This window comes from Hippocampus zosterae, chromosome 1, assembly GCF_025434085.1.
Source record: "Hippocampus zosterae strain Florida chromosome 1, ASM2543408v3, whole genome shotgun sequence".
Taxonomy (NCBI): Eukaryota; Metazoa; Chordata; class Actinopteri; order Syngnathiformes; family Syngnathidae; genus Hippocampus; species Hippocampus zosterae.
In genome coordinates this window covers 1,708,883-1,733,357 of record NC_067451.1, presented here as the reverse complement: position 1 = coordinate 1,733,357, position 24,475 = coordinate 1,708,883, and the positions used below count along the sequence as shown (strand labels likewise).

General features: G+C 48.8%; 2 protein-coding genes across 5 annotated transcripts; both read right to left on the bottom strand.

Moving 5' to 3' along the window:
* Window positions 1-799: 799 nt before the first annotated feature.
* Window positions 800-18,228, bottom strand: rtn3 (reticulon 3). Of its 4 annotated transcripts, XM_052066228.1 has the most exons (9): window positions 17,902-18,228; window positions 13,206-13,253; window positions 9,190-11,358; window positions 6,559-6,766; window positions 6,069-6,207; window positions 4,784-4,853; window positions 4,438-4,484; window positions 3,513-3,571; window positions 800-3,435 (listed from the first exon to the last, which is right to left on the bottom strand). In XM_052066228.1, the coding sequence occupies exons 1-9, from the start codon at window positions 17,990-17,992 to the stop codon at window positions 3,387-3,389; spliced, it is 2,880 nt and encodes a 959-aa protein (XP_051922188.1). In that variant the 5' UTR covers window positions 17,993-18,228; the 3' UTR covers window positions 800-3,386. The 4 variants fall into 4 exon arrangements, with proteins under 4 accessions (XP_051922188.1, XP_051922163.1, XP_051922171.1 ...); XM_052066203.1 differs by lacking the exons at window positions 13,206-13,253; window positions 17,902-18,228 and adding an exon at window positions 11,464-11,630; XM_052066211.1 differs by lacking the exons at window positions 9,190-11,358; window positions 13,206-13,253 and having other exon boundaries at window positions 17,902-18,202.
* A 215-nt stretch (window positions 18,229-18,443) lies between these two features.
* Window positions 18,444-24,456, bottom strand: LOC127601207 (ciliated left-right organizer metallopeptidase). The gene is made up of 12 exons (XM_052066273.1): window positions 24,192-24,456; window positions 23,039-23,132; window positions 22,863-22,914; window positions 22,196-22,345; window positions 22,018-22,125; window positions 21,694-21,921; window positions 21,438-21,621; window positions 20,814-20,883; window positions 20,632-20,728; window positions 20,437-20,544; window positions 19,669-19,791; window positions 18,444-19,580 (listed from the first exon to the last, which is right to left on the bottom strand). Exons 1-12 carry the CDS (start codon window positions 24,451-24,453, stop codon window positions 19,206-19,208), a joined length of 1,851 nt encoding a protein of 616 aa, XP_051922233.1. The 5' UTR covers window positions 24,454-24,456; the 3' UTR covers window positions 18,444-19,205.
* Window positions 24,457-24,475: the final 19 nt, after the last annotated feature.

The following is a 24,475-nucleotide window of genomic DNA, read 5'->3' as shown; positions in this document are numbered from 1 at the left end:
TGTTGGCGGCCTTACCCACAATGCAACACAGCGTGTGTCAAGTTGTCCACCCCCCAAAAGTTAGCCGGCGTTTGCGATTTATGATTTTGGTCCCGTTATGAAACATGTTACATTGGCTTGCTTGCAATACAACACCAAATGAATTTTGGGATGCATTTCTTCAACTCGAGGTTTCCGGAACATTATTGAAAAAAACAAAAATCACAAATGAACTTACCCATTGTCACGTTGCGTGGTGGTGGTGGTGGTGGTGGTGGTGGACCCCAAAAAGCAGGCAGGAGGGAGGAGCAGGGTGTACTTGACGAACTGTATTTATTAAATACAATTCGTCAAGTACTTTAAATAGTATTGTTTTAAATACTATTTAAAACAAGAAAACTAAATCCAAAACCAAGTCCAAAGTGTCAATTGTATTTATTAAATACAATTTGTCAAGTACTTTAAATACTATTGTTTAAATAAATACTATTTAAAACAAGAAAACTAAATCCAAAACCAAGTCCAAAGTAACAAACAAAAACTATCAATAACCAAAACACTACCAGAACAAACATGACAGCAGCAAGAGCAAACAACGACCCGACACCGAGTGGTCAGCCTGGGAGTCCTTTTAAAGCACAAATTACCTAATGACCAACAGGTGTGCAGCTGCAGGGGGAGCCCTACAGTGCCACCTGTTGGTCCCTAAACCGAATCATGAAACCCGCCATGCACGTGCCATGACTTGGGTCTGTTGGGTGATTCGCAACCAATACCAAATATATTTATATATTTTAGATCAAAACAGAAGACACCATCAGTCCTTTGACGTGTTTTTATTCATTTCACTTGAACATGAGTACAGAGACCACATACTGCCCCCCAGCATTTTTCTCTCCTGTGACATCATTCGCAAAAAACAACCAACCAAAAAAAACAAAAAGGTAGAACCAAAAGAGCTAAACTTTACATGTTAAGAGAAAGACATCAAGTGCAACAAAAGAAACACGGCACACCTCTCTCTCTCTCTCATTCACACACACACACACACACACCCACACACGGTGAATACCCGATGAAAATCAGCATGCTTTGCGCAAAGCGGCTTCATTCATTATATCGCACAAGAAAGGAGAAACGTACGAGGCCTTTTGGCAAGTACTACCGGAACTGAGCCGAATGATAAAGACAGCAGGAATTGAGGGTGGGGGGTGTTGGGGGGGGGGGGGGGGGGTCGAACACGGCATCCGTGCGCATGCAAAGCGGGCGGGGAATGTCGGGGCGGTCTAAACGTCATGAAACGTCACGAGCGACCAACACAAAAACACGTCTCGTTTTCCATCGCAGCTCCAACGCACGACGATACGAGCACTACTGGGAATACCGAAAAACGATAAAGTCAATAGAAAATGTCATACGCTTTAGAACTATGCGAGGCCTGCAAAAATGTGACCCCCCCCCCCAAAAAAAACTTCAAAAGCTACTCACACTATTATCGCATCTTTAAATTGCACTGACTTAACTGCCGCGTCTTGAGAATTTCCGTAGTAGTCGTCGTAGTAGTCGTCGTAGTATATACATGCGCAAGTGTATGCAAAGCGTTTGAGCATTTATTGGACGAGTACACACTCTCGTTACTCATCAAACTAGCATACTACTCGAACGGCCATGTCTTCCTGAAAGCTCCCCCCCCCTGACCCCCCCCCCCAACCACCACCGGATGACATTTCCGCACACAAGTACAACTACGTGCTCCTATTAACTGTTAACTCATTCAACGCCAAGGAGGCTATCTTCCGAGCCGCTTGATCCTCACTAGGGTCGCGGGGGGTGCTGGAGCCTATCCCAGCTGTCTTCGGGAAGTAGGCGGGGGACACCCTGAATCGGTTGCCAGCCAATCGCAGGGCACACAGAGACGAACAACCATTCATGCTCAAACTCACACCTAGGGACAATTTAGAGTGTTCAATCCGCCTGCCATGCATGTTTTCGGAATGTGGGAGGAAACCGGAGCACCCGGAGAAAACCCACGCAGGCCCGGGGGAGAACATGCAAACTCCACACAGGGAGGCCGGAGCTGGAATCGAACCCGGTACCTCTGCACTGTGAAGCCCACGTGCTAACCACTGGACTACCGGGCCGCCCGCCAAGGAGGCTCTTTCACTTTTTTGTTTTTTTAAGAATCCTTGTACAATTAATTATATCGTTATTTTTACTCCCCCCCCCCCCCCCCCCCCCCAGGGTTTATAAGGGTCTAAAAATGGCAGCCTTTGTCCTACTCGTGTGCTAAAACTGTCATTGAGATCAAATCCTCCTCGTTAAAATCCGGCGCATCACTAACGGTGGCAGTCGTTCTATACAAGCGTGCAAACGAGTGGGGAAAAAAAAACGTCCACCGCCAAAAGGTCTACTTGCGTGCTCTACTTGCTTCTACTCGCGCGCTGCATTGCTTTACGAGTGAGTACAAAGTGCGCCAGCCCGTGGGGGCGTCGGCGCGCTTGTAAGGATCGCGCGCAAATTCCTTTGCGTAGCCACTACGGAAACCAGCCAAGTGTGAGATCGTCCAATCTTCCGTCACTACTCGAACTGTCGCTTGCAAGAGTGCCAAAATATCACAGTCGTCAAAAATCAGCACGAGTGAGAATGAGAAGAAAAAGCCGCACACATGGTAGGATATTGAAGAAATGCTCAAGTGGGCACGACGAGTACGATTTGCGACACCGACGGAAATCCGAACGAGAATAATTTTCTAACTAGTAGTAACGAGTCGCGGCAGATGTCGCCCGGTGCAGTTTTGCCTCACTTGTGACATGCAAGTGCACAGAAATGTCATAGTGGTGAAAACAAAAAACAAACATTAGTAAGAAAGCCGTTCGACTAGCGCGCCGAATTGAAATCTGGAATCAACGTTGCCATTCGAGCGCGGCCCCGCGTGAACTAGACTAAATCACCACAGCCGGCTGAGTGTTGCAAGCGTTTATTGTTGTCAATGCAGCCCCGCTCGCCGGCGTTTTCAAAATAAAAGAGCAGTGCAGAAACACGCGTGAACGACAAGCAAAATCATTTCTACACCAAAAAAAAAAAAAAAAAAAGGACAATTTATGCCGAGCGACGAGAATAACGCCGAGGACGAGGTTAGTATTCTTCGATGCGCTTTTTCAATTGTCTTCCTGACTTAGACGAGGGAAACGTTTTTTTTAGTACAGACATTTTGCTCGCATGCACCCTTGAAAGCAGGCCAGAGATTCAGTCTAGTTCACGCTCTGGTACAATAGCGCAGTAGTTTTGACATGAAAGAGAGATTTGGTTGCTACCTACGAAGGTTCAGTGTCGACGGGTGGCGCGGGGGGGGAGCCTATGACCGAGATGAGTGTGAGGAGTTTTCTTTTGGGTGACGTGGAAATGGATCATTCGGTTTTGCTGCGCTTCACGGCGCCGGGGAGTTTCTCTTGCAACCTGTGGGGGGGTGGAGCAGGCAGTAAAATATTTGCGCTTAAACCCCAAGATGGCAGCGGCGCGGCGGCGGCGCTTACTTGGCAATGGTGGTGTTGATTTGGGTACGAGCCAGGTCCACGTACTGGTCGATCTGCGTCTGCGGACACAACAAATGAACAAATGAAGCCTTTTGTGAGTGTCAACAACAAATGATGCACTCCCCCCCCACCCCACCCCCCTGCACGCAAACAGAATAGGCGCACTCACGCGCGTAGACGCAGAGCCTCGGGTGAGCTCATCACTGTTTCTTTTTGACAACCATTTTGAAAAAAAATAACCTAATTGACATCCCGCCCCCCCTTGATATTGCGATTTATGCTATCAAACATGCAACCCATGGGCCGGAACCGAACTGGGCCCCCAAGGAAGTGCGGTCAGGCCCGCTGGATAATTTAAAAGTGGAAAAAAAAAACCCCATAAAAGACGCAGAATGAATATTTTTAATACGCTGCAATTCGTGGATCATCCGCTAGGGGGAACACTTTTAATCAGAGAAGAAGACAACAGCAGTAAAAGGCGGCTACCTGATTGCTAGCGAAATAGCATTCGCATCAAAGCCGTATTTCGACGGTGACTTTGTTAAACGACGCACGGTGAAGGCGGCTGGACTTCTCTGTCACGAGAAGCGACAAGCTTTTGCCAACAAGGGAAATACATATTTTGGTGATTTATAACAGAATATGGGATTATTTTGATGGTGAGGGCCTACGTGGCCCACAATATGAAATGACTTTGACGCCCCTGTAACTATGCATTTTTTTAAGGTCCTCTTGCAATCAATCACTCTGCTAAAAGCGAGGTGCATAAATTCGAATTTAGTCGACATTTAACGTGCCGTCTTTCATTCACAAAATTCGAACCAACAACCGCGGCGTCAACGGAAGTCAGATGACGACACAATTGCGGCTCGGACGTGTCCGGACCGCGTTTGTGCGTTTGTGTCGGCCAGCAGCCGCCGCTCACCTTGTTCTTCTCGTAGATGGGCGGCACGGCGAAGAGCAGGATGTCCGCTGCGGAGAAGGGCAAAGCCAGTCAACCGAGTGGAATTTTGCAATTTCCCCGCATTCCTTCTTTCCTTTCTTTTGACTTTTTGTACGAAAAATGTAGACGAGCTCTTTAAGTTTCCGATACACATGCTCGAAAAAGCAGTCGAATCCAGATCAGACAGCAAGTCAACAAAGAGATGGTCTTTGGTGCGTTTCCATTGCCCCAACCGACCCGGGGGGCACGCGCAAGACCATAATCAGACAGCACGTGACGTTTAGCGACATGCCGGACGGCTCCAGGGCGCCTCCGTCGCGGGTCTTACCGAGGATGAGGATGGTGATGCCGTTAAAGACGGCGCCCACGTAGGTCAGCAGCCACATGACCACGGCCAACTGCGCAAAGGGAGAAAGAAGCGCAACCATCACTGACCGAGCCGCAGTCGAGGGAAAATCATTGTGCACCAGCTCTCCATTCCCCCCCCCCCCCCCCCCCCAAAAAAAAGCTTGTGCTGCAAGTGAGCACCAGTTCCTTTTTTTAAATTTTATTTTATTTTTCTCCACCAGTGAAATCAGCTCTCGCTCTGGTGCTTGAAACTGCTGCCTAAGCTAGTCCCAATTATTTTTCGGGTCGGACACCAACTACGTAAGAGAGTCGCGGTTATCGCGACGATTGCAGATATCCAGGAATGACTCCCTGAACTGTTGAGCCCCCCCCCCCCCCCCCGCCCAAAAAAAGCGCAGACGAATGTGCCCAGCTAGCACGCAATCTCCGACTCGCAGGCAGCCTCGGGATCATCTCCGAAGATGAGCAAAGCGTTGATTGCATCTCCCCGACTGTTATACGCTACGTCGACGTATCATCGATGCTAAGCTAAGTTACCTAGAAGATGCTAACAGCGCATTATTATCCATCCATTCATCTTCCGAACCGCTTGATCCTCACTAGGGTCGCGGGGGGTGCTGGAGCCTATCCCAGCCGTCTCCGGGCAGTAGGCGGGGGACACCCTGAATCGGTTGCCAGCCAATCGCAGGGCACACAGAAACAAACAACCATTCGCACTCACACTCACACCTAGGGACAATTTAGAGTGTTCAATCAGCCTGCCATGCATATTTTTGGAATGTGGGAGCAAACCGGAGCACCCGGAGAAAACCCACGCAGGCCCGGGGAGAACATGCAAACGCCACACAGGGAGGCCGGAGCTGGAATCGAACCCGGTACCTCTGCACTGTGAAGCCCACGTGCTAACCACTGGACTACTGGGCCACCCGCGCATTATTATTATTATTATTATTATTATTATTAATTGCATAGGCACTCTTGGGTAAACGTCGACGTCAGCGGTGACCTTCAGGCGCTTTACGATGATGTCATGACGTCGCTCCCAGTTCGCTCTCGGGCGAGAAAGACAAACACGTTCTTTGTATGAACGTGTTTCAGCGCCAAATGAGCACAGTGCTGTCCCTAAACGAAATTTCTTATAATTGATAGAAAAAGTCAGAGGCGTGAATCGGTGCTGTCAAAAGTCCAATTCTCAAATGGGGGCAGTGCCGCTCGGCATGGCCTCCCCCTCTCTCCTCAGTGGACTTGGCAGAAAAGCGGCTCACCTTGAGGGAGTCCACGAGGTCCTCGACCAGGAAGAGGCGGCTCGTCTGCTTCAGGGCTCGGTTAATGTAGGCCAGGCTGGTGTCCACGTGCTTGCGGAAGGTCTCGGGGGCAATGCTGACATCCTTATCTATCAGCGATCTGCAGGGAGGAGGAACACGTGAGCTTTTGAAAGCGGGCTTTGCCAGTCCCGAGTTCTATTTTGGACGTTTGCTTTGGCGACGAAAATAAGAACCGAAAAGGCCGGATGTGGTCGCGGTCAACTGCGATTGGCGATTCTGGGGGAAGTATTACATCCGTAACAGAACCCCCAGCTGACAACGCAAAGGTTCGCCTTGAAATAGACGCCCTTCAAAGGGGGGGGGGGGGGGGGGGGGTCGACACGATGGCCCTTCGGAGCTGGCCGGCACCTTCCGCGGCTTCCGTTTCGGCGAAAGGCCAATGCGCCTCAATTGGCAGTTTGGGATCCGACGGGGGGGCGAGGGCGCTTACTTGAAGGGGTGTCCGTCGCTGGACTTCTGCACGGCCTGGACGACCGACTTGTAGATGCGGAAGGTGATGGTGACGCAGAGCAGCGCCAGGAGCAGGTAGGAGACCACGCTGATGACGCTGAAGGCGGCCAGCGACAGCAGCACCAGCATGGACAGGCCAAAGACCAGGCCCGACTTCTTGGGGTCCCGCCAGTGAATCAGATCCTTGACTGCGGACAAAGCGGAGGGTGAGCGCGTTGTTGCGTTGCATCGGCACAAGCCCGCCCGAGGGAAATCACGCACGGTTGAACGGCGGAGTGGCGGTGGGGGGCCCCCGGCCGGCCTTGTTTGTTGAGAGTCGCGCATGCAGAAATGATGGCCTCTATGCCAGTGTTGCGTAACGTCAGAGTGGCTCGGCGCTCTCAAACCGCCGGAGGGAAGCAAAGGTGTGTGTGCGTTTGATCCAAAAGTCTCGTGTCGAGCGGTGGAGGCGTCATGTGACTCGGTGCCTTCAGACAGCTTGCGTCTGGTGCTCGGGGCTTTTATTTTTGCGTGCCCAAAAGGGGGCAGGTCGGGGAGGGGGAGGGTCATATATTTAGCTCAAGAGTCTCAAACCGTACAAGTGGGAATTCCAGTTTGCGGTTTTTGGTGACAAAATGTCAGGCTGAATTCTAATTCATGCATTTAAAAATGGACATTTTCACGGGGTCAAAAGTTGTCCATCTTATGAAAAGGATGACGTCGTAGCAGCATTTGGAAAAATTTTGCTTCCTCGTATCCACCTCGTCCTGTCATATGCAATTTGTTGGGTGAAAAACAAAAAAGATGATACGGCACATCATCATATTTCAGTTGAGAAATTTTAATTGGCTCAAAGTGACGGGCAGGGATGAGTCGTTGGTTTGCGTTTGTATCGCCGGAGCCGTGTGGGTCTGCATGACTGTGCTTTTTTAAAAAAAAATTATTTTTAAATGCCGCAACATCATTTTGTGCAATTCATTTCGCCAGCTTGAGAAACACAACTTTGGCTCCACGTGTCTTTGCCAGACCTGAAGACAAATAACCACCCAAAAAATAAATTAAATTAAAAAAAAAAAAAGCTGTCCGCCATGTAACGCGTTTAATAATTCAGATCATGCAAAAGAGATTACGTGTTCAGCCGCGGTAGCTCGCGAGCAGCAGCAGCACTGTTGACGGAGCTCAAAGGGAAACAAAGAGGGCTCTATTGTTCCCTGACTCAGGCCGCTCGCTATAAGCCAACAGTGAGGTTGCGTCAACAGCGCATACCGCCATGGGAGAATTTTGCCTGCATCGGCGCAGGCAGGGAAAAGGGTCACCTTGGCCAAAGATGTGAATTCTTAAGGGCTCAAAAATGAGCACACAGGGGAAAAAAAGGGCTGCGCGAGTGCGTGCTCGCGCGCGTTCCCGGATTGCCGAGAGGCTAACCGAGAGCCGGATTGTCCCGTCTAACTGCGGCTGTTTGCTCTCTTTGTTTGGCCCTGCTGCCTTATCGTCGGCGCTCTGGTGCGGTGGGCCGCTTTCGCAGTACCTAGTGAAGCGCTTCGGGCCCTTTTACGTCGCCGCGCTTGTGGTCTTGCTAGTTCCGCACCGCGTAACTCCCCGGGTTGGCGCCAGACTTTGGCCCCCAACTACGTCAGGGGGCGGGGCCGGTGGGGTTATCACGACGGTGACGGATGTTGCCGAATGACTCCCTGAACACGCGAAGGTTTTGCATCAAACTCCGGCGCAATTGCTATCCGAGCAGAATAGCAGATGGCGGATGTGGCTAGCATGCGATTGCTGACTCGCTGCTAGCATCGGGATCATCTCCAATGATGAGGAAAGATAGAAGCGTTTGCTGATTGCGTGTCCCTGACGACAGTTACATGTAAGTAGAATTGATGCTATGCTAAGTTACCGAGAAGATGCTAACAGCGCATTATTATTATTATTATTATTATTATTATTATTAATTGCATAGGCACTCTTGGGTAAACGTCGACGTCAGCAGTGACGTTTGGACGCTTTATACTGATGTCGCTCCTACTTGGCCCTTCGCAGGTGGAAAGCCAAACACATTGTTGTTCAATACCAACTCAGCACAGCCCTGGCGCTGAATGACCACCAATTCTTTTTGGGGGGGGGGGCGGGGTGTAAAAGGGGTATAAGAGGTGTACACTGCAACCACAAGACACTCTCGGTGTACAGGGACACAAACGAACAAAAACGGGACCAAGTGAAGCAAAAGACAGACTGCAAGCACAAGGTCAGACGGGGTCCATTCTCACTCGTAAAGCCCCCCCCCCCCCCATAAAAAGCCCCCCATGAACCCGATCACCATCGGAAAACAACGCGGCAATACCACTGAAGTCGTGAGGTTCCAACATTCAGAAACTAACAACCTGGGCAGAGAAGACGACGCATGTAAGATTGTTTGCAGAGAGGCCCGGCAGTACTTTGGACTCGTACTTTGCCGTGGGCCGTACACCAAACCGCCGTCGTAGTTTTACATCTGTGCGTTGTCACCGGATAGTCCCAACCGAACATCAGCGACTTAAATAAGCTCTCTATGCCACAGCAAACCCAGCGGCTCAGGTCTGACGCGCAGCCGGCGACAGCCGCCGGGCTACTAGCCAAAAAGAATTAGCATTACCTGATACGTGGGTTAGTATCGCCATCAAGACATGCTCGGCAAGATGAGAGGCCTCCGCCACCCACAGGTCAACGGCATCTACCGCTTCGGAATAAGCGCAGTCGGTGCCAAGTGTGTTGCTTTGCGAACACGCCGCGCTTGTCAGCGGAGTAACAGAAGCCTGGCGGATACACGCGGCGTTCTCATTTTCTGGAGTCTTGGATCGAGGAGGCGGCGTTTCTTCTTCGGCCACTCGACCGCTGCCCGACTGTTCGGGAGGACCGATTGTCGGTTGCTCCTCTTCCGTATCCATCGGCGCAATCGGAGTTGACTCCAGACCGTCCTCGTCATCGGAGGGAACGCTTTGAGAGTCATCCGGTTCTTTGCCCTCCCTCGATTTGAGACACTCTCTCATGAACTCCACAAAACTATCGACGGGCTCAGAGGCGGAGATGTTCTCTGGGACGGTCGTATCTGAAGCGTCGGACGGATCACCGGCGAAATGACGGCCGGCGGACGCGTTCGCTTCGTGGCGGTTCGGCAAGGCGTCCTGCGTCGGAGTATCAATTTGAGCAGAGCCTGGAAGAAAGTCGTCTTTGGCTCCTTTTGTCATGAGCTCGTTCTCGCAGAAGGGAGACGACGCCTCGTCGTACTCAAACGACTGCCCCTCGTAAGTATCGCCTCGCATAAAACTAGTTCTCGAAAAGACAACAAAGTCCTTTTCACGTTGGGGTGCGCAGAGGGCAGGATCAATATCAGCTTGGTCTTGTCCGGCAATATTTTGTCGAGCTTCATCTGACCACTCTTCTTCATTGCCCGGTGTGTCTTTGCTTCCATCTATCAAAGAAAAGGGAGCGGTCTTTGATTGTTCAGATTGCTCCGGGAATAAGTCAAATCCAGACTCGTTCAGTTCTGCCCTCTCTAAGAACGCATCCGGTTGAGGACCGAGGATCTTTTCCGGACGGTCGCGTTCATCATCAGATTCGACGGGAGAGGAAGGAGGAGAATAGCCTTCGATGAATTCCGTTTCGACAGGCCTTCTGTTAGGTGCTTCATGACTATCCTCTGGAGCCGAGTCTGCAGTTTTTGGTCCCTCGTTGACACCCTCCTCGTCTTCTTCCTCAAATTCAATCTCCATCTCATCGTCACTGCAGTTGGGCTCTTCGGTTTCTATGACATTAATGGTGGGGACCTGCATGAGCTTTCTTTCTGATCTGACTGGCGGCGTCACCCTTGCTGCATCGGGGAAGGAGACGGCAGGAGAAGAGATGATGTCATCCAATGTCGGGTCTGATTTTGGAGAGTCAGGAATGAAATCATCTTCAAGAACCGTTTCCTCAGACTCCCCTGAACTATCTGCTTCCCTGGCCTCTACAGGCTCCGGATCGCCAGTCCAAGTGGTCCTCTTGTCATCGGGAGCGTCCAAAACGCCCTCGTCCGGAGGGGAGATGGGAGGACATGGCGACTCAAAGCCGGAGGAAAGAGGCGGTTGCGCCGAATCAAGCTCCGGTGAAGCTCGGACACCACAATTGTCCCGCTGAGGCCACATGGCGGCTGTCGGCAGAAAGTTATGGTCAAAGTCCGCCTGCCCGGCGCAGGTCCCTTCTTGCGGCTCCTTCGGTTTTGGAGGATCATGTGACGAGTCCACGAACGCATCGGAGAGGCCAGAAGGTGTCGCCAAATCAGGATTTTCCACAGTCGGCTGAAATTCGGAGGAACCGGCGCCTTTAACCAAGCCCGCGGCATGCAAGTCTGGCACGGGCGGTCGGTGAGCTTTCATCCAAGCTTCCGTTTCTTCAAACTCAATTTGTCGCAACTCTCCCAGTACCTCAAAGGGCGATTCGGGCGATTCCTGATCAGGAGAGCCTCTTTTCGTCGGAACCGTTGGCGTGTTTTCCTCCTCCACGCAACGCTTGTGAGTTTTTGCAACGTCAGAGGGAGATCTGTCATGGTGGCGAGGAGCTTTGTGGTGCGAGGAACAGTCGTTTCTAAAATCCATCTCCTTTTTGGCGACGAGCGCTTCCAGAGCCTTGATGCGCTCAGAAACCGGAGACATCTTTACGAGCGACTCGGACTCCGCCTCGCCTCCGGACTGATCGGGCGAAATCGAGCCCGCCGGCTGAGAAGAAAAGCGAAGGGTCGTTGCGACCCCTTCCCCGGGCCTGCCGGAACCCAGGACCGTCTTTACGTCTGCATTGACACGCACGGAGGACGACAGCAAAGGAGAAGAGAAAGCAGGCCAAGTCATACAGATCACATCGAATCTCTAGTTCTTAACTACGTATAAGGCCTTACTGCTACTGCAGCCCAAGCGTTCATGCATCGGCTCATGGGAAAGTGAGGTCGATGAGCGCACGGGATGGGCCTTCTCGTTTCGCCGGACTGCAGCTGCGATGAGGAGGCAACTGACACGGGCGGGGCACCCGAGTCAGAATGAGATCGTGGAGCAGCAGACCCCGACAAAACGACTGCACCTTGTCCCTCGGACGTACAGAACTCGCAATGAAGTTCCCTAACGAGTCAACACGTGAGGCACTGCACACCAAAATGTCAAATTATTCCTTCGTTGTAGCTTTTCCGGCTGACCAACCGACAAATGCAGCACCGGGCGATGCTGCAATTATGGCAAGAAGCGGCATCGCTCAATCGGAACTGACCTCGACGGATTTTGGCTGCTCTTTCCACAAGAGTCTGACCAAATTCCCCCCCAAAAAAGACGCCGCAGCCAGCGTTGGCCATTGGCCGGTAATCGGCCGACTTTACGGCATGATGGCAGATTCAAAGAAGCCAAGAAGAGACCGCAGTTGTGGTAAAACTTCTCAAGGTGATGCGGAGAAAGATCAGGACCACCGCGAAAAGTGGTCCAAGGTACAGCTAGCGGCTGAATATAAGGGATACATACAAAGTGCCCAACTAAAACGAGAGTCTTTGTCTCAGTGAGTTAAAAATGCCATCAAATGTCCAACAGGAAAGTAGTAATTGCTATTTTGAGGGGTTGCAAAGCAGCAACGCACTCACACTCCCGAGACTACCTTGTTGAGATCCAATCTGTACGCTACTCATTTTTAACGGCACTGTCGTAAAATGAATCGGTGATTTCATTTCGAGTCATTTGTGATTATGGATTGGCGTTTTGACAGACACGACTGCAGCGTTCCTTGAATGTTGCCGTTTGTGGAGATGCGCAAAAATGAACACAAAGCGTCCTTACCGTGAAGACACAACATTTCATTCTGGCATCATACTGAAGGGCGTCAACAAGAAACCTTCAGGTCCATCTACCGCCTAAGGCGAGCATCGCGAGGTGCTACGCTAGCCCCTACCGATATGGCACTAAACGGTGAAAAGCAGCTGATCAAAGATTTTCACTAAAAAAGCAAGATCAAAAGCAAGGAAGCGTGACATGTGCAAAGCCACAAGCAGATAGCGAGATGGCTGAAGGGCGAGATGGCGGCCGGGAGGGGCGGGGGCCCGTGTCCTCATTGGGCTGGGGGGTCGGGGAGGGGGGGGTGCAACTCTTCCTTCCTTGGAGTCGCCTGGCTGCTCTGTCTGATGAGGGGGTCGGGCGGGGTCAGATACTGGGTAAGGAGGAGGGTGGGACCAACCCCCCTTGCGGGACGCCAATCTGATCCATTTTTAGGTTCCTACCCCCAGCCAATAGAGCGTCAACTCCTCTTGCCGTCTTAAAATAAGGGTGGCAATCTGGGGATTATCTCAAACCCGCAGTCGGGCCCGCTGACCTCAATCATGTTCACTCGCAGGCGATAAGGACCGAAACAGGACTCGCGGCAGCTGCGGAGGCCCACGTCTTAAAGACGCGCAACAAGACGTAGAATCATGCGATTGGAATAAGGCGCTTTTTGGGGTTTTTTTTTGGGCTGCGTCACACGATTCCAGACTTGTGACTTTGGCGAGACAGGCACGGCAAGAGCGCTACGGGGCAAAGAGCGGAGTTCGGACTTTGGGGAGCGAGGGCCGCGCACTAGGAAGAGAGATGGAGAAGCAGGCGAGCGGCATTAAGAGAAGCGTCCACTTGCCATGTGACGACGGAATGAGAGCTACAGGCGAGGAGGAAAGAAAGGAATCTGGAACAAAATGAAAACAAAAAAAACAAAAACAAAAAGCCAGAAGAGTGGTGAATGCAAAGAGAACAATCAAACCCCCCCCCCCCCCCACTGCAACTGCATCAGTGCAGAAGCACTTTCACTTTTTCGACTCTATGACATGCACATGCAGCTTTACAACGGGAGGAAGTAACCGAGTACAAAGACTTGGCCAGTAGACTCGTCAGGGATGTGGACTTTTGAGTACTGCAAATTCATTTTGACTTTCAGAGTCCTTATTTCGGGCGGCCCGGTAGTCCAGTGGTTAGCACTTCGGCTTCACAGTGCAGAGGTACCAGGTTCGATTCCAGCTCTGGCCTCCCTGTGTGGAGTTTGCATGTTCTCCCCGGGCCTGCGTGGGTTTTCTCCGGGTGCTCCGGTTTCCTCCCACATTCCAAAAACATGCGTGGCAGGCTGATTGAACACTCTAAATTGTCCCTAGGTGTGAGTGTGAGTGCGAATGGTTGTTCGTCTCTGTGTGCCCTGTGATTGGCTGGCAACCAGTTCAGGGTGTCCCCCGCCTACTGCCCGAAGAAGGCTGGGATAGGCTCCAGCACCCCCCGCGACCCTAGTGAGGATCAAGCGGTACGGAAGATGAATGAATGAATGAGTCCTTATTTCGACTCTTGCCCGTCGTCTTCCGACTTTTTTTTTTTTTCGCCTTTGCAGGTTCCAATTGCACATTTTGCCATTTGAGAGCTTCTTTCGCTGGGCTTGTGTTGCAAAAATGGAGCATGACATTTTAAAAAAAAAAAAAAAAAAAAAAAAAGATCATGCGCATGACATTACAAAAAAATAAAATTAAAAAAATAAAAGATCATGCGCATGACAGCTCCGATACCGTTTCATGTCTTCTGGAAAAAAAAAAAAAGTCCAAAATAGACAATGGCCTCTTTGCTCTCTTTCTCTCGAGGTCACAGTGCTGACGTCGCACGGTTTCCCCGGCGACTTTGATGGCTGACATTTGAAATGTTTTGAATGGGCTGGCTGACGTTCGGCGAGTCGCGCATTCTTGTTTATGTCGAGGAATGCGTGGAGAGCTACGACTACTACGCCTCTTTCACATCGACTCCCTTTTGGGAGGGGAGGCGTGGCACGTGGATGTGGTACAGGCTTTGCAGGTTGGGGTTGGTGCGCCCTTGCCGAGCGGCATTCCATCTCGTGGCTCACTTCAGGCCTTTTGCCCCCAGATGCCACACCTTTAATTTGTAAGCTCTCAGCTTTCCCACACTCGTTTGGATTAAAAAAACATTACGGAGAGCTTCTTTTTTTTTTTTTTTAACCCAGATGGTGTGATCGCTGAGCTTTATCATCGCTTCTCCCCCACATTGGTGACCTGGGTGAAATGATCCAAGCGGGAGGCAGAAAAGACTCGGGTGTTCCGGAGCCTCTTGCGCAGCAGCCCTGCCCATTTTGATCAATGGACTCTTTTCAGCAGGGCGACACGGTTGTAAAAGTGAAGTCACTGCTGTTCACTTGCAAGCAGGTCACAGCGTTATTCTGCTCACTTTAGAAGGTTACACATAGGACGAGACGCTGAAAAAAATTCAAACGTCACCCAAAGCTTTAGAGGTCGAATCAAGGCAAATTCGGCTTTTTGCAGCAAGTCAACATTTTGTCTGTTGTACTGGCAGATCGACGTCCTAAATTCATTTCTTTCCATGCTGGTTGAAAACATGTTTTTGAAACATGAGGGAATTGTGTCTCGGAAAAAAAAAAAAAAAAATCGGATGTTGTCAGATCAAAATCGAAATCAAGGCCCTCTTTCTTATGGGGAGAAAATTCCGATAAGGATCTTCCACTGCGAGTGCGCTGTGACCAGACACAAAAAAAAAGCAAGGAATCCATTTTAAAACATGAAATAAAATGAATTATGGCAAAGTTACAGGACAACCAGTGAGCATGACGATATAAATTGGGTGCGTTGGGTGTTCTCAGATGACGGTCACGAGGAAAATATGAACTTTCCCACTTTGCACTAATTAGACAAATACCGTTGCATAATTACGCTACCTTTGTGACTAAGCGCAACAGTGCAATCTTTTTTTTATCTTCATTTAAACCGACGGTGTGCTTTGAGACGCAACGATATCCAACGTCACCGTACGACAATACGTAGCTCATTATACGATGATTATCACGAGATTGCGGGGAAGTCGGCAAAATTTAAAAAAAAGCTCACCGTCGTGTATAAAAACTCACCATATTGCTTTAAAAAAAAAAGCACAATATTGTGTTTTTGTACATGGCAGCGGCGACAAAGAAATAGGATTGGCCAGTTGTTTTACTGTCAATTGCTCCTATTGGCTCATCGGCGCAAACTGTCATGACAACGCGGCATTTGGCTCATGACGCTCCAGGTTGAGGCATCTCGTTGCTCGTGCGCGCACTCATCGCGAATCGAATCAATTTGTCGATTGGCACGGGCCTTGAACGTCGGCGCCTAATTCAAATTGAACGGCACGAATAAGGTAACCAGGGCGGCCCGGTAGTCCAGTGGTTAGCACGTGGGCTTCACAGTGCAGAGGTACCGGGTTCGATTCCAGCTCCGGCCTCCCTGTGTGGAGTTTGCATGTTCTCCCCGGGCCTGCGTGGGTTTTCTCCGGGTGCTCCGGTTTCCTCCCACATTCCAAAAATATGCGTGGCAGGCTGATTGAACACTCTAAATTGTCCCGAGGTGTGAGTGTGAATGCGAATGATTGTTCGTTTCTGTGTGCCCTGCGATTGGCTGGTAACCGATCCAGGGTGTCCCCCGCCGACTGCCCGAAGACAGCTGGGATAGGCTCCAGCACTCCCCGCGACCATAGTGAGGATCAAGCGGCTCGGAAGATGAATGAATGAATGAATAAGGTAACCGCTAGAGGGCACGGGAACGGCACAAGCGGAAAAGAACCCGGCCCATTTCACAGAGGTGCCGCTTTTAATATCGCGACGTGACGGCGACGATATTGTGGCGATTTTCGTATTGCGCGATTGCCGTTATCGATACATCCCGAGGTGTGTTGTCATGAACGGCGTGACATCAATTAAGTGTCCGTTGGAATGACACGCATGCGCGTCTGTTTATATGTGGGCACTTGCCGTTCATTTGTGTCAAGTCTAAATCAGGCTGCAGGGGAAATGTGCGCTGTGGGCAGATTTCCTCTGATGCAATGCAGTTGGAGAAATTAGGTCCTCATTTTAAGTGTGCCACTTCCTCTGCGACCGGCCCTGTTGACAATTATAACGCGTTTCACCTCCTGCCGCCCCACTATTTCATGGCTGGGGGGGGGGACCATTTGTCTGTCGCAGAAATTCTTGCTGGCTCAAGTCAAGCCCTTTGGAAAAAAGTCATTCATGCCTATGTCACATCGCGCCTGGATTAGTGTAATCCACTTGATTTTGGAGTGAGCCAATCCTCCATCAAGCGTCTCCAGTTGGTCCAGAATGCTGCTGCTCGCCTCTTGACTGGCACTCATATAACTCCGACTTTGACATCCCTTCTGTATACAGCTGTGGTGGTTTTCAACACTCGAGTTGTTCGCTTGATTTGAACCACTGCTGCGCTTTTTCAGCCATTGAAAATTCTTATAAAATCCATGTTTTGTGGAGACTCGGTCAGCCATGTTGTTTTAAAGAGGGCCGTCGGTGGGAATTTTGACGGGAATCAAACATTTCAATGACATTCAATGACCTATTTTGGAATATGGTTCAATAGATTAAAGCAAAGACCGCATTGTAGTGTGCCTGGCATCTAATACACACACACGTGTGGAACAGCTGAGCGGTGAAAGATGACAGCTGCTTATATTGGGGGATCGCATTTCAGTAAGAAGAAGAATAGGCCTACCTGATACTTGGCCATAACGGTGAGCGAAATAAGTCAATCAATTGAGCTTCCATTCTGACATATTCCAAAACAAACAGAAGTGATGACACAATGCGCAAGAGCATCCTTTGAAATCACAACTTCCGGACTTTGATCCAAAGTCCAATTAGCGACATATCGCTAGCATCACATGCCACACCCAAGCGTGTACGGAAGATTTTTTTTTCATGGCTTTGAAGGCTTTATTTGTATGGAAAGATTCCTGGAGTTACAGTGAAAACTGCCACTCCCTTACAAAAAAAAAATATGATAATAATAATAATGAGGATAATATTTGGCCAGAGGTGAAACCAACGGTAGCTTGTTTGAATTACTTGATGAACAATCACAAGACTTACTGTTATCTTGTTGTGAAAGCACTATATCAGTAAAGATGTATTGTATATCAATAGTCGAGCTTTTTTTGGTAATCATAGGAACATGGGGAAGGAGGGTCCTGCGCTTTGAGGAGATGCTGGCTTCAGGAACACTTGCCTGTTACTCCACCGCAGCGGATAACAACATTTTGCACAAATATATTCCAATAATTATTTTTAAAAATGTTCAAGTCGAAAATTAAACAAATAAAAATATTAAACGCGGGTCGAAACCCCGCTGGTGCCATTTTTAATCAAATATGACAACAGGTTTATTGTCAATACAGTACAATGGCCATCGACAATAGACATAACAAAAAAAGAATGACGGAAACAGACGCTCGCGAATCAAATATGTTGAAAACAAAATTTTCGTTTAACGTGATGGATTCAGACCGTTTCTTACCGGAGGGCCTCGGTTCTTTCAAAGCTGAATTTTGTCCATCGGCGAGCCCCTGCGACGAGGATATCTGGGCAGACTGAGTCATTGGATCCATACTGCGTGCTCGAAGACGACGACGACGGAAAAAAGTGGCAGCAAATGTCCCCTTTCGGTCGAATTGGTCTCAAACGTCGTCGTCTTTTTTTGCTTCCCCAACCTCAAAGTGCAGGACTTGTGCGTTACACCGTCGCGTCCGTCAAATGGGCTAGCGAGTCAAAGCCGAAGATGGAAGGAAACGAGGCGGGTTAATGGAGGAGGAGAAAACACGTCGTGTCGATGCTGAGACGTTCAGGGACCCGATCTGCGATTCGTAAATTCAAAAACCACCGACTAACTCCGCGCAGCTGAAATAAAATACCAATTCCATTGTGGGAAGCCCGTAATACACACGTCATGCAATGTTTGTCTTGTAGTTGTACGTCCAAAAATCGTCGCAAGAGTGTAAAAAAAAATACTCAAGCCATTTCCTGAACAAGAGTTGCTAGATTTATCAAGTCAAGTACAACTTTATTGTCAAACATGCAAAAGAAAAGTTAATATAAAACGACAAAATAATACAACACAAAAGACAGACAATCGTGCAATCTGAACCACTTTCCTGCATACACTTTTCTGTTTGAAGCAGTTCTAGATGAAAGAGGAGCGAATCAAAGTGTCCTTTTCTCCAGTGGATCAAAGACGTCATGCTGAAAATGTGCACACGTCTGCTACAAGCCAAATTGAAAGCAACTAGAAGCTATAGCATCCATTAACGAAAAAGAGATTGACTCTCTTCTCCTGTCCCACGTAAATCCGCTTTATAAGCCTTTGCTTGACAGTTAAAAAATAGTTAATAATAACAACATCGTATGATGATAATAATAGTAATAATGTGTTGACACAGTCTGTAACAACTGTACGGGTTGGGTCATTAGTGGGTGAAAAACACCAGGTTATCTATACTTAATTTACATAGCAACTTCCTGGGTTTCCACCAATCACCTTTCCATAAACAATTACGCAAAACGGTGCTTTCATGGTCCTCTGGAATTTTGGAACACAAGGTACTATGAAGGACTGCTTTGTTTCAGACCATTTTACTGCATCCAGCAGAAAAAAAAATACAAAAAATGTGTGTGTGTATGTTGACTTTTGATAACGTTTCCAAATTTAGATAGCATTGTGGCCATCCCAGGGAGAAAAGTCTAGCTCTGCCACTGACCGCAAATGACTAGATACGTTTTTTTTGTTTGTTTTTTTTTAAACACTGAACTGGAAGGAAGATGATCTCAGCAATTCAACATGCCAGAAGCCGCATGGATCCGAACCTTGCAGGAGGTACACCTGGTACTCATCAGACCGAGAACCAGGACCCCCAGTGCTGCCAAAACACAGAACACAGTGGTGACCAAGGGGTCTGCGGCAGGGTTGTATGCTGACCGGGTATCCTCCTGGAGTAACGTCTCATTCGGTTGACTGGTTTGAGACCATAAAAAAAAAAAGTATTTCATTAAATTGACTATAAATACAGGGTTGTATGAAGAAAAACACTTCACTTGCCTTGTGGGGAAAACATCCTCAGCCTCTGAGGGAGGAGGACTGTCGTCAGAGTCCAGACACAACCTCTTGTCCGGGCAGAAAACGGAACCTTGGTATCCCCTTATCTTAAGTACGTAAAGGGCAGAGGAAGAAGCGTCAAGTCAAGTATTTTAACATTTTAGAATCATTTTGGTCCAATTTGCAGCGGCTAACCTGAATGCTGCCTCCTGCGGGGCAGTCCAACCAGTCCGAGTCCAACACCTGGACTTGGTAGCGGTTTGGTCCAGTGCACCTGTGTCTGTAACAGCGCCCCGTCACTATGAGCTGACTGTGGTTCTGTTCGAGAAAGAGGATGCGGTCGTTTGTGACGCTTTGACACCTTTGTGTTTGGGGTACCAGACTCAGTTATGGAGTCAATACGGGACCCCCAAGGAGATCGCGTTCTTATACATTCTGGTGTTGCTATACAGGATCACTTTTTCCACATATTGTTATGTTACAGTCCTAATTCCATATTGGAATAAATTCTTTTTTTTTTTGCCATAAAATGCAGCACACATAAAAGAACATGCAATATGTGGAGCTTTTTTATTTAGTTTAAATACATGACTAAGAAATCACCTGTTAGCTTATTTAAATTTAGCCTTTGCTCTCTCTTCTCCAAGCCTTGCCGCAAATTGCAGAAATCTGCAGATCTCCTCACAAAAAGATTCAGAGCCGTCAACAAGATGGCAACAAAGCACAATTTCTCCTCAATACGATTCCTTCACACAAAGATGCCACAAATTGCACACCAAGCACTACTTTTGTCTCAATAAAAGTCCTCATTTTACTTAACATGGATTGTGTCTACTTTTTTTTCCCCAAATCATGGCCAATGCACAGTATTTTGAAAGTGATTTCTTTGCGTTTTATTTTGAATACATTTTCAAAACTCCCATGTTCAGGTTGTCATTGTGAGGCTGCCCGGCATGTACATACGAGTGTGGTTAGATTGGAGAAGAAACAACGGCTGCCTGAGCCGAAGACCTCCCCACCGTGGCGCTCGTCACCTGACTGCCTCTCGTTTTCTTTTTTCCAGCATTCACTCTGAAACAAAAGCATGAATTGATTTTTTATTTTTTTTAAAGTAATAAAAATAATTTGTTTCAGTGAACCTTCGCCAGAGGTACTTACTCGGTTCTCAAGCGCTTTGTAAATGCGACAGCCATCCAGGTGGGCATCAGTCTGGCACTCACCTTTGTGGAAATGTAAATGATGGCACCCGAGTCCACTAGAGCGACAGACAAACGTGGTTACAATTTACAATTGTACTCAGAACGCAGGACAGAAGTAACCGAATGGCACGTCGTGTCCACCTGCCGGTGCAGAAGAAGGATGACGAGTTGTCATGGCAGGTCAACTTGGAACCAAACAAAGCTCCTTCACCTTAAAAAAAAAAAAATCCCATTCATGGCAAGTCCTCTTTTTCTATCATTTGGTTCACCGAGCATGAATATGAACCCGCGTTTTGTAACATCCCTTACATTCGATTTTTGGGGCGTTTTGTTTTTTAAACTAAAACTGGTTGTACTGTATGTACTCATTCATGCATTAAGATGAATAAATCAATTCCAAAAATACTTGAAAATGACAACAGATTTATATTTGGCTGTTAAAAGAAAACACCTGACATAAAATTGAATAATAACCGTGATAGAACTAGAAAGCGGGCGCCTTGTTCGAACAAAGATGTAAATCCCGCGGCGCCGACGTTGACGATCGCGCTCGGACGTTTGCTACAACGAGGATATTCGATATATTGCGGTCACACCTGGCGTTAATTGAGCGCTTCTCAAATTTGACAAAATAATTGGTGAATTAAGTTTTCACTCAATTCGTGAGAAAGACAAAGTAAGACAATTCAATGCATGACGCCATTTTATCCTGAAAATGAACAATTTGATATTAGATTGTACAAGCACGACTTTGAGGTCCCATACCTTTTCCCCAGACCAGATCTTGCGCCCGGCTGGTGTTGACGACGTACCAGCCCGTATCCTGAAACGCGGCCAAGGTGAGCGGGTCGATGCGCGCCGCGCCGGACGGGCCCGGCGCCGCCAACATGACAGAGCCCTGCAGAAGTCGGGCTTCCCAATGGGAGGACACGCCGCCCGGCGCCGCGTCCTGAAGAGAGAGAGAAAAACCAACCAGTCAGGCCCAAAGAGGGGTAAAGCGCAAACTGGCTCGGCGACTCACCGAGTTCTCGAGCGGCCCCCCCAGCTCGGGATCGACGGCCGCCAGGTGCCTTTGCAACGCCGAGATGACGGACGGGGTGTAGAGCCTCATCTGGCCCGTTCCGTCAGCGTGAGTCACTTTGCCCCGGGGGGAGCAGGCTGAAATCTCTCGTTCGATGGAGCAGTCCACCCACGTGGCAAAAAGATCTCTGGAGAAGCCCAGCGCATGGAACAGCTCATGGACCACAGTCTAGAGTGGCGGGGGAGGGGCGGTCCCGAATTCCAAATGTCACTTTTGAGAAACAAAGCAGCCCATCGGACTGACTCCAAGTGGACGCGGACAGACCTGTACGCTCACGCTTGTCAGTCTCTCCCTGCAGATGACCACGACACCCGCCAAAGGTCTTCCGCCGGCATCCGCCCGGCAGTGGGCGGCGTAGGCCAACAGGCGAGACTGCCGCGCGGGGGCAATTCAAACGTGAGCCTTCCGACGACGCGCCTTCGGATCGGAAACGAGCGTTTACCTGCGCCCTGCACTTGTCCGACATTTGGACGTGGAGGTAGAGCAGGAAGTCGACGTCGGCCACCCCGCCTCCCGGATGCCTCAAAACGACACCGCGGGTCGAGTTGGACTGCGGATAGACTTTGCAGCCAGCGAGGTGATCATCCGGTATCTGGAGAAAAAAAAAAAAAAACATGATTCTATTCATTTTAGAGCGGCCTGGTAGTCCAGTGGTTAGCACGTGGGCTTCACAGTGCAGAGGTACCGGGTTCGATTCCAGCTCCGGCCTCCCTGTGTGGAGTTTGCATGTTCTCCCCGGGCCTGCGTGGGTTTTCTCCGGGTGCTCCGGTTTCCTCCCACGTTCCAAAAACATGCATGGCAGGCTGATTGAACACTCTAAATTGTCCCGACGCGTGTGAGTGTGAGTGCGAATGGTTGTTCGTTTCTGTGTGCCCTGCGATTGGCTGGCAACCGATTCAGGGTGTCCCCCGCCTACTGCCCGAAGACAGCAGGGATAGGCTCCAGCACCCCCCGCGACCCTAGTGAGGATCAAGCGGCTTGGAAGATGAATGAATGAAATGAATGAATGAATGAATGAATGAATGTTATCGTGTTTGTTATGTTCGTTATATATTTTTTTTTCAGCCTCGTGTGTTGCCATGTTCATCCGTTTGCCTCTATGCACTGACCTTGACGTCCAGGCACATCTCATATCTGTAGTTTTTGTTTGCTTGGCCACACCTGAAAGCATTATTTCATTCAGTGATTGAAATGCAGTCAGGTGGGACAATGCGCGGCTGCTGAGAGAACATTTTTATGTATTTTTTTTGGGCTTGTTTTTAAGTACACACACTCACACACGCACCTGTTGTAGTTGACGCCGCTTGAATTCTTCCACAGAAACTTGCAGTATTTGTTGACGTCCCTGCTGAGCAGCAGTGGGCTTGAGGCTCGCTCCACTATCAAAAGCAAACGTGATATCCCGCTTCTTGTTCGTGCGTGTCAGATCATGTGAAAAGATGTCTTTCCTCGGACTGTGATCAGCCGATTTCCATGCAAAAAAAAAAGTACATGACGGGCAAATGTCCGTCCTACCTTCTCAACCGCGGCTTGTATTTTGCAGGCTACGGCCAACGAGTGAAGTGGCCCCCTCTCGCAGTAAACCAAACAATCGTTTCCCTATTTTCTGACATGTTCCAGACCAAACCAGTAAATGAATCCTAAATATTTGTTTGTGCATTTTCTGCAACGTCAATTTGAAATAATGGCGTCCTTTTGTATGATAGACGGATGGAAATTTGGAAAGAATGCCGTTGGGAGGGCGGAAAAAAGAATTGACAGATGAATTCATGACGTATGACGATTATAGTTTGTGAGCAGCTGTAAATTTGAAAAAAATGTGCATCAAATGCACGCGATTGGTATCGGAATGAGCAACATCAAATCCCAAATCGGAAATAATTGTGAAACTCCCTTTGGAATCAATTTACATGTCAAATGCGCAACAATTTCCTACCATGAATAGATCGATTTGTAGCATATGACTACTCATTGAAAAGAACGTTCCAGATAATATTTTTAAATACAGTATTGTCCTATTTTGTGTCTTTTTTTTTAATAAAGACATCTTTGAAATACACTATTTTTGATTTTATATCACAGTATGATAACTTTTTTTTTTAATCTCCATTTGACAAAATAGATCTGTGCTTTAGAATTAGTTTTTCTTGCGCAAATAAATCCAACAATTCTCCTACCATGACAACTTCTATTGCCTCAAAAGAATACATTTTGTCATTGCTACATTTTTACTTTTTTATGGGTGCATACGGGACTTGGAGTGGATGTAAAAAGTTGACGCAAATGCCCATTTTTTTACGATTAAAAAAAAAAAACGGGAACAAGATGAATGAATGAATAATTCTGAATAGTCACAGCCCCAGTTACAAATGGGTGTGCATACCTGTGCAACAATTTTTTTTTTCCACTTGAGATGAGATGAAAATCCTGTACTATACCTGAAAGTAACGACGACACGGTCCTCACGGCCCGCTCCACGGTGGCCCTCAATTGGCCTTCCTGGCGCCGCGACAGGCGCTCGCTCTCTCCGGAAAGCCAAGTCCCGATCCTCATCGGGGCCACTTCTCCGAGTTTCGGCAGCAAACTTGGCCGGGCGGCGCGGACCACTCGCACCCGAGGCTGAACCTCGTCGAAGACGCACCGGTGCGGGGAGACCCGTAGCTCGGCACATAGCAGGAACACACACAGCCGGATAAGCATCACCTGTTACGGGAACACACAA

Excerpts from the sequence above, each read along its gene's own strand:
- rtn3 (XM_052066228.1), bottom strand. The coding sequence starts at position 17,992 with ATGGATCCAATGACTCAGTCTGCCCAGATATCCTCGTCGCAGGGGCTC. Across the intron at positions 6,208-6,558 it reads AGCGACGGACACCCCTTCAA|ATCGCTGATAGATAAGGATG; the intron begins GTAAGCGCCCTC and ends TCCTCCCTGCAG. Across the intron at positions 3,572-4,437 it reads CCATCTACGAGAAGAACAAG|ACGCAGATCGACCAGTACGT; the intron begins GTGAGCGGCGGC and ends TTGTGTCCGCAG.
- LOC127601207 (XM_052066273.1), bottom strand. The coding sequence starts at position 24,453 with ATGCTTATCCGGCTGTGTGTGTTCCTGCTATGTGCCGAGCTACGGGTC. Across the intron at positions 22,126-22,195 it reads CGGACAAGTGCAGGGCGCAG|TCTCGCCTGTTGGCCTACGC; the intron begins GTAAACGCTCGT and ends CCCGCGCGGCAG. Across the intron at positions 19,792-20,436 it reads TCTCCAATCTAACCACACTC|AACCACAGTCAGCTCATAGT; the intron begins GTATGTACATGC and ends TTTCTCGAACAG.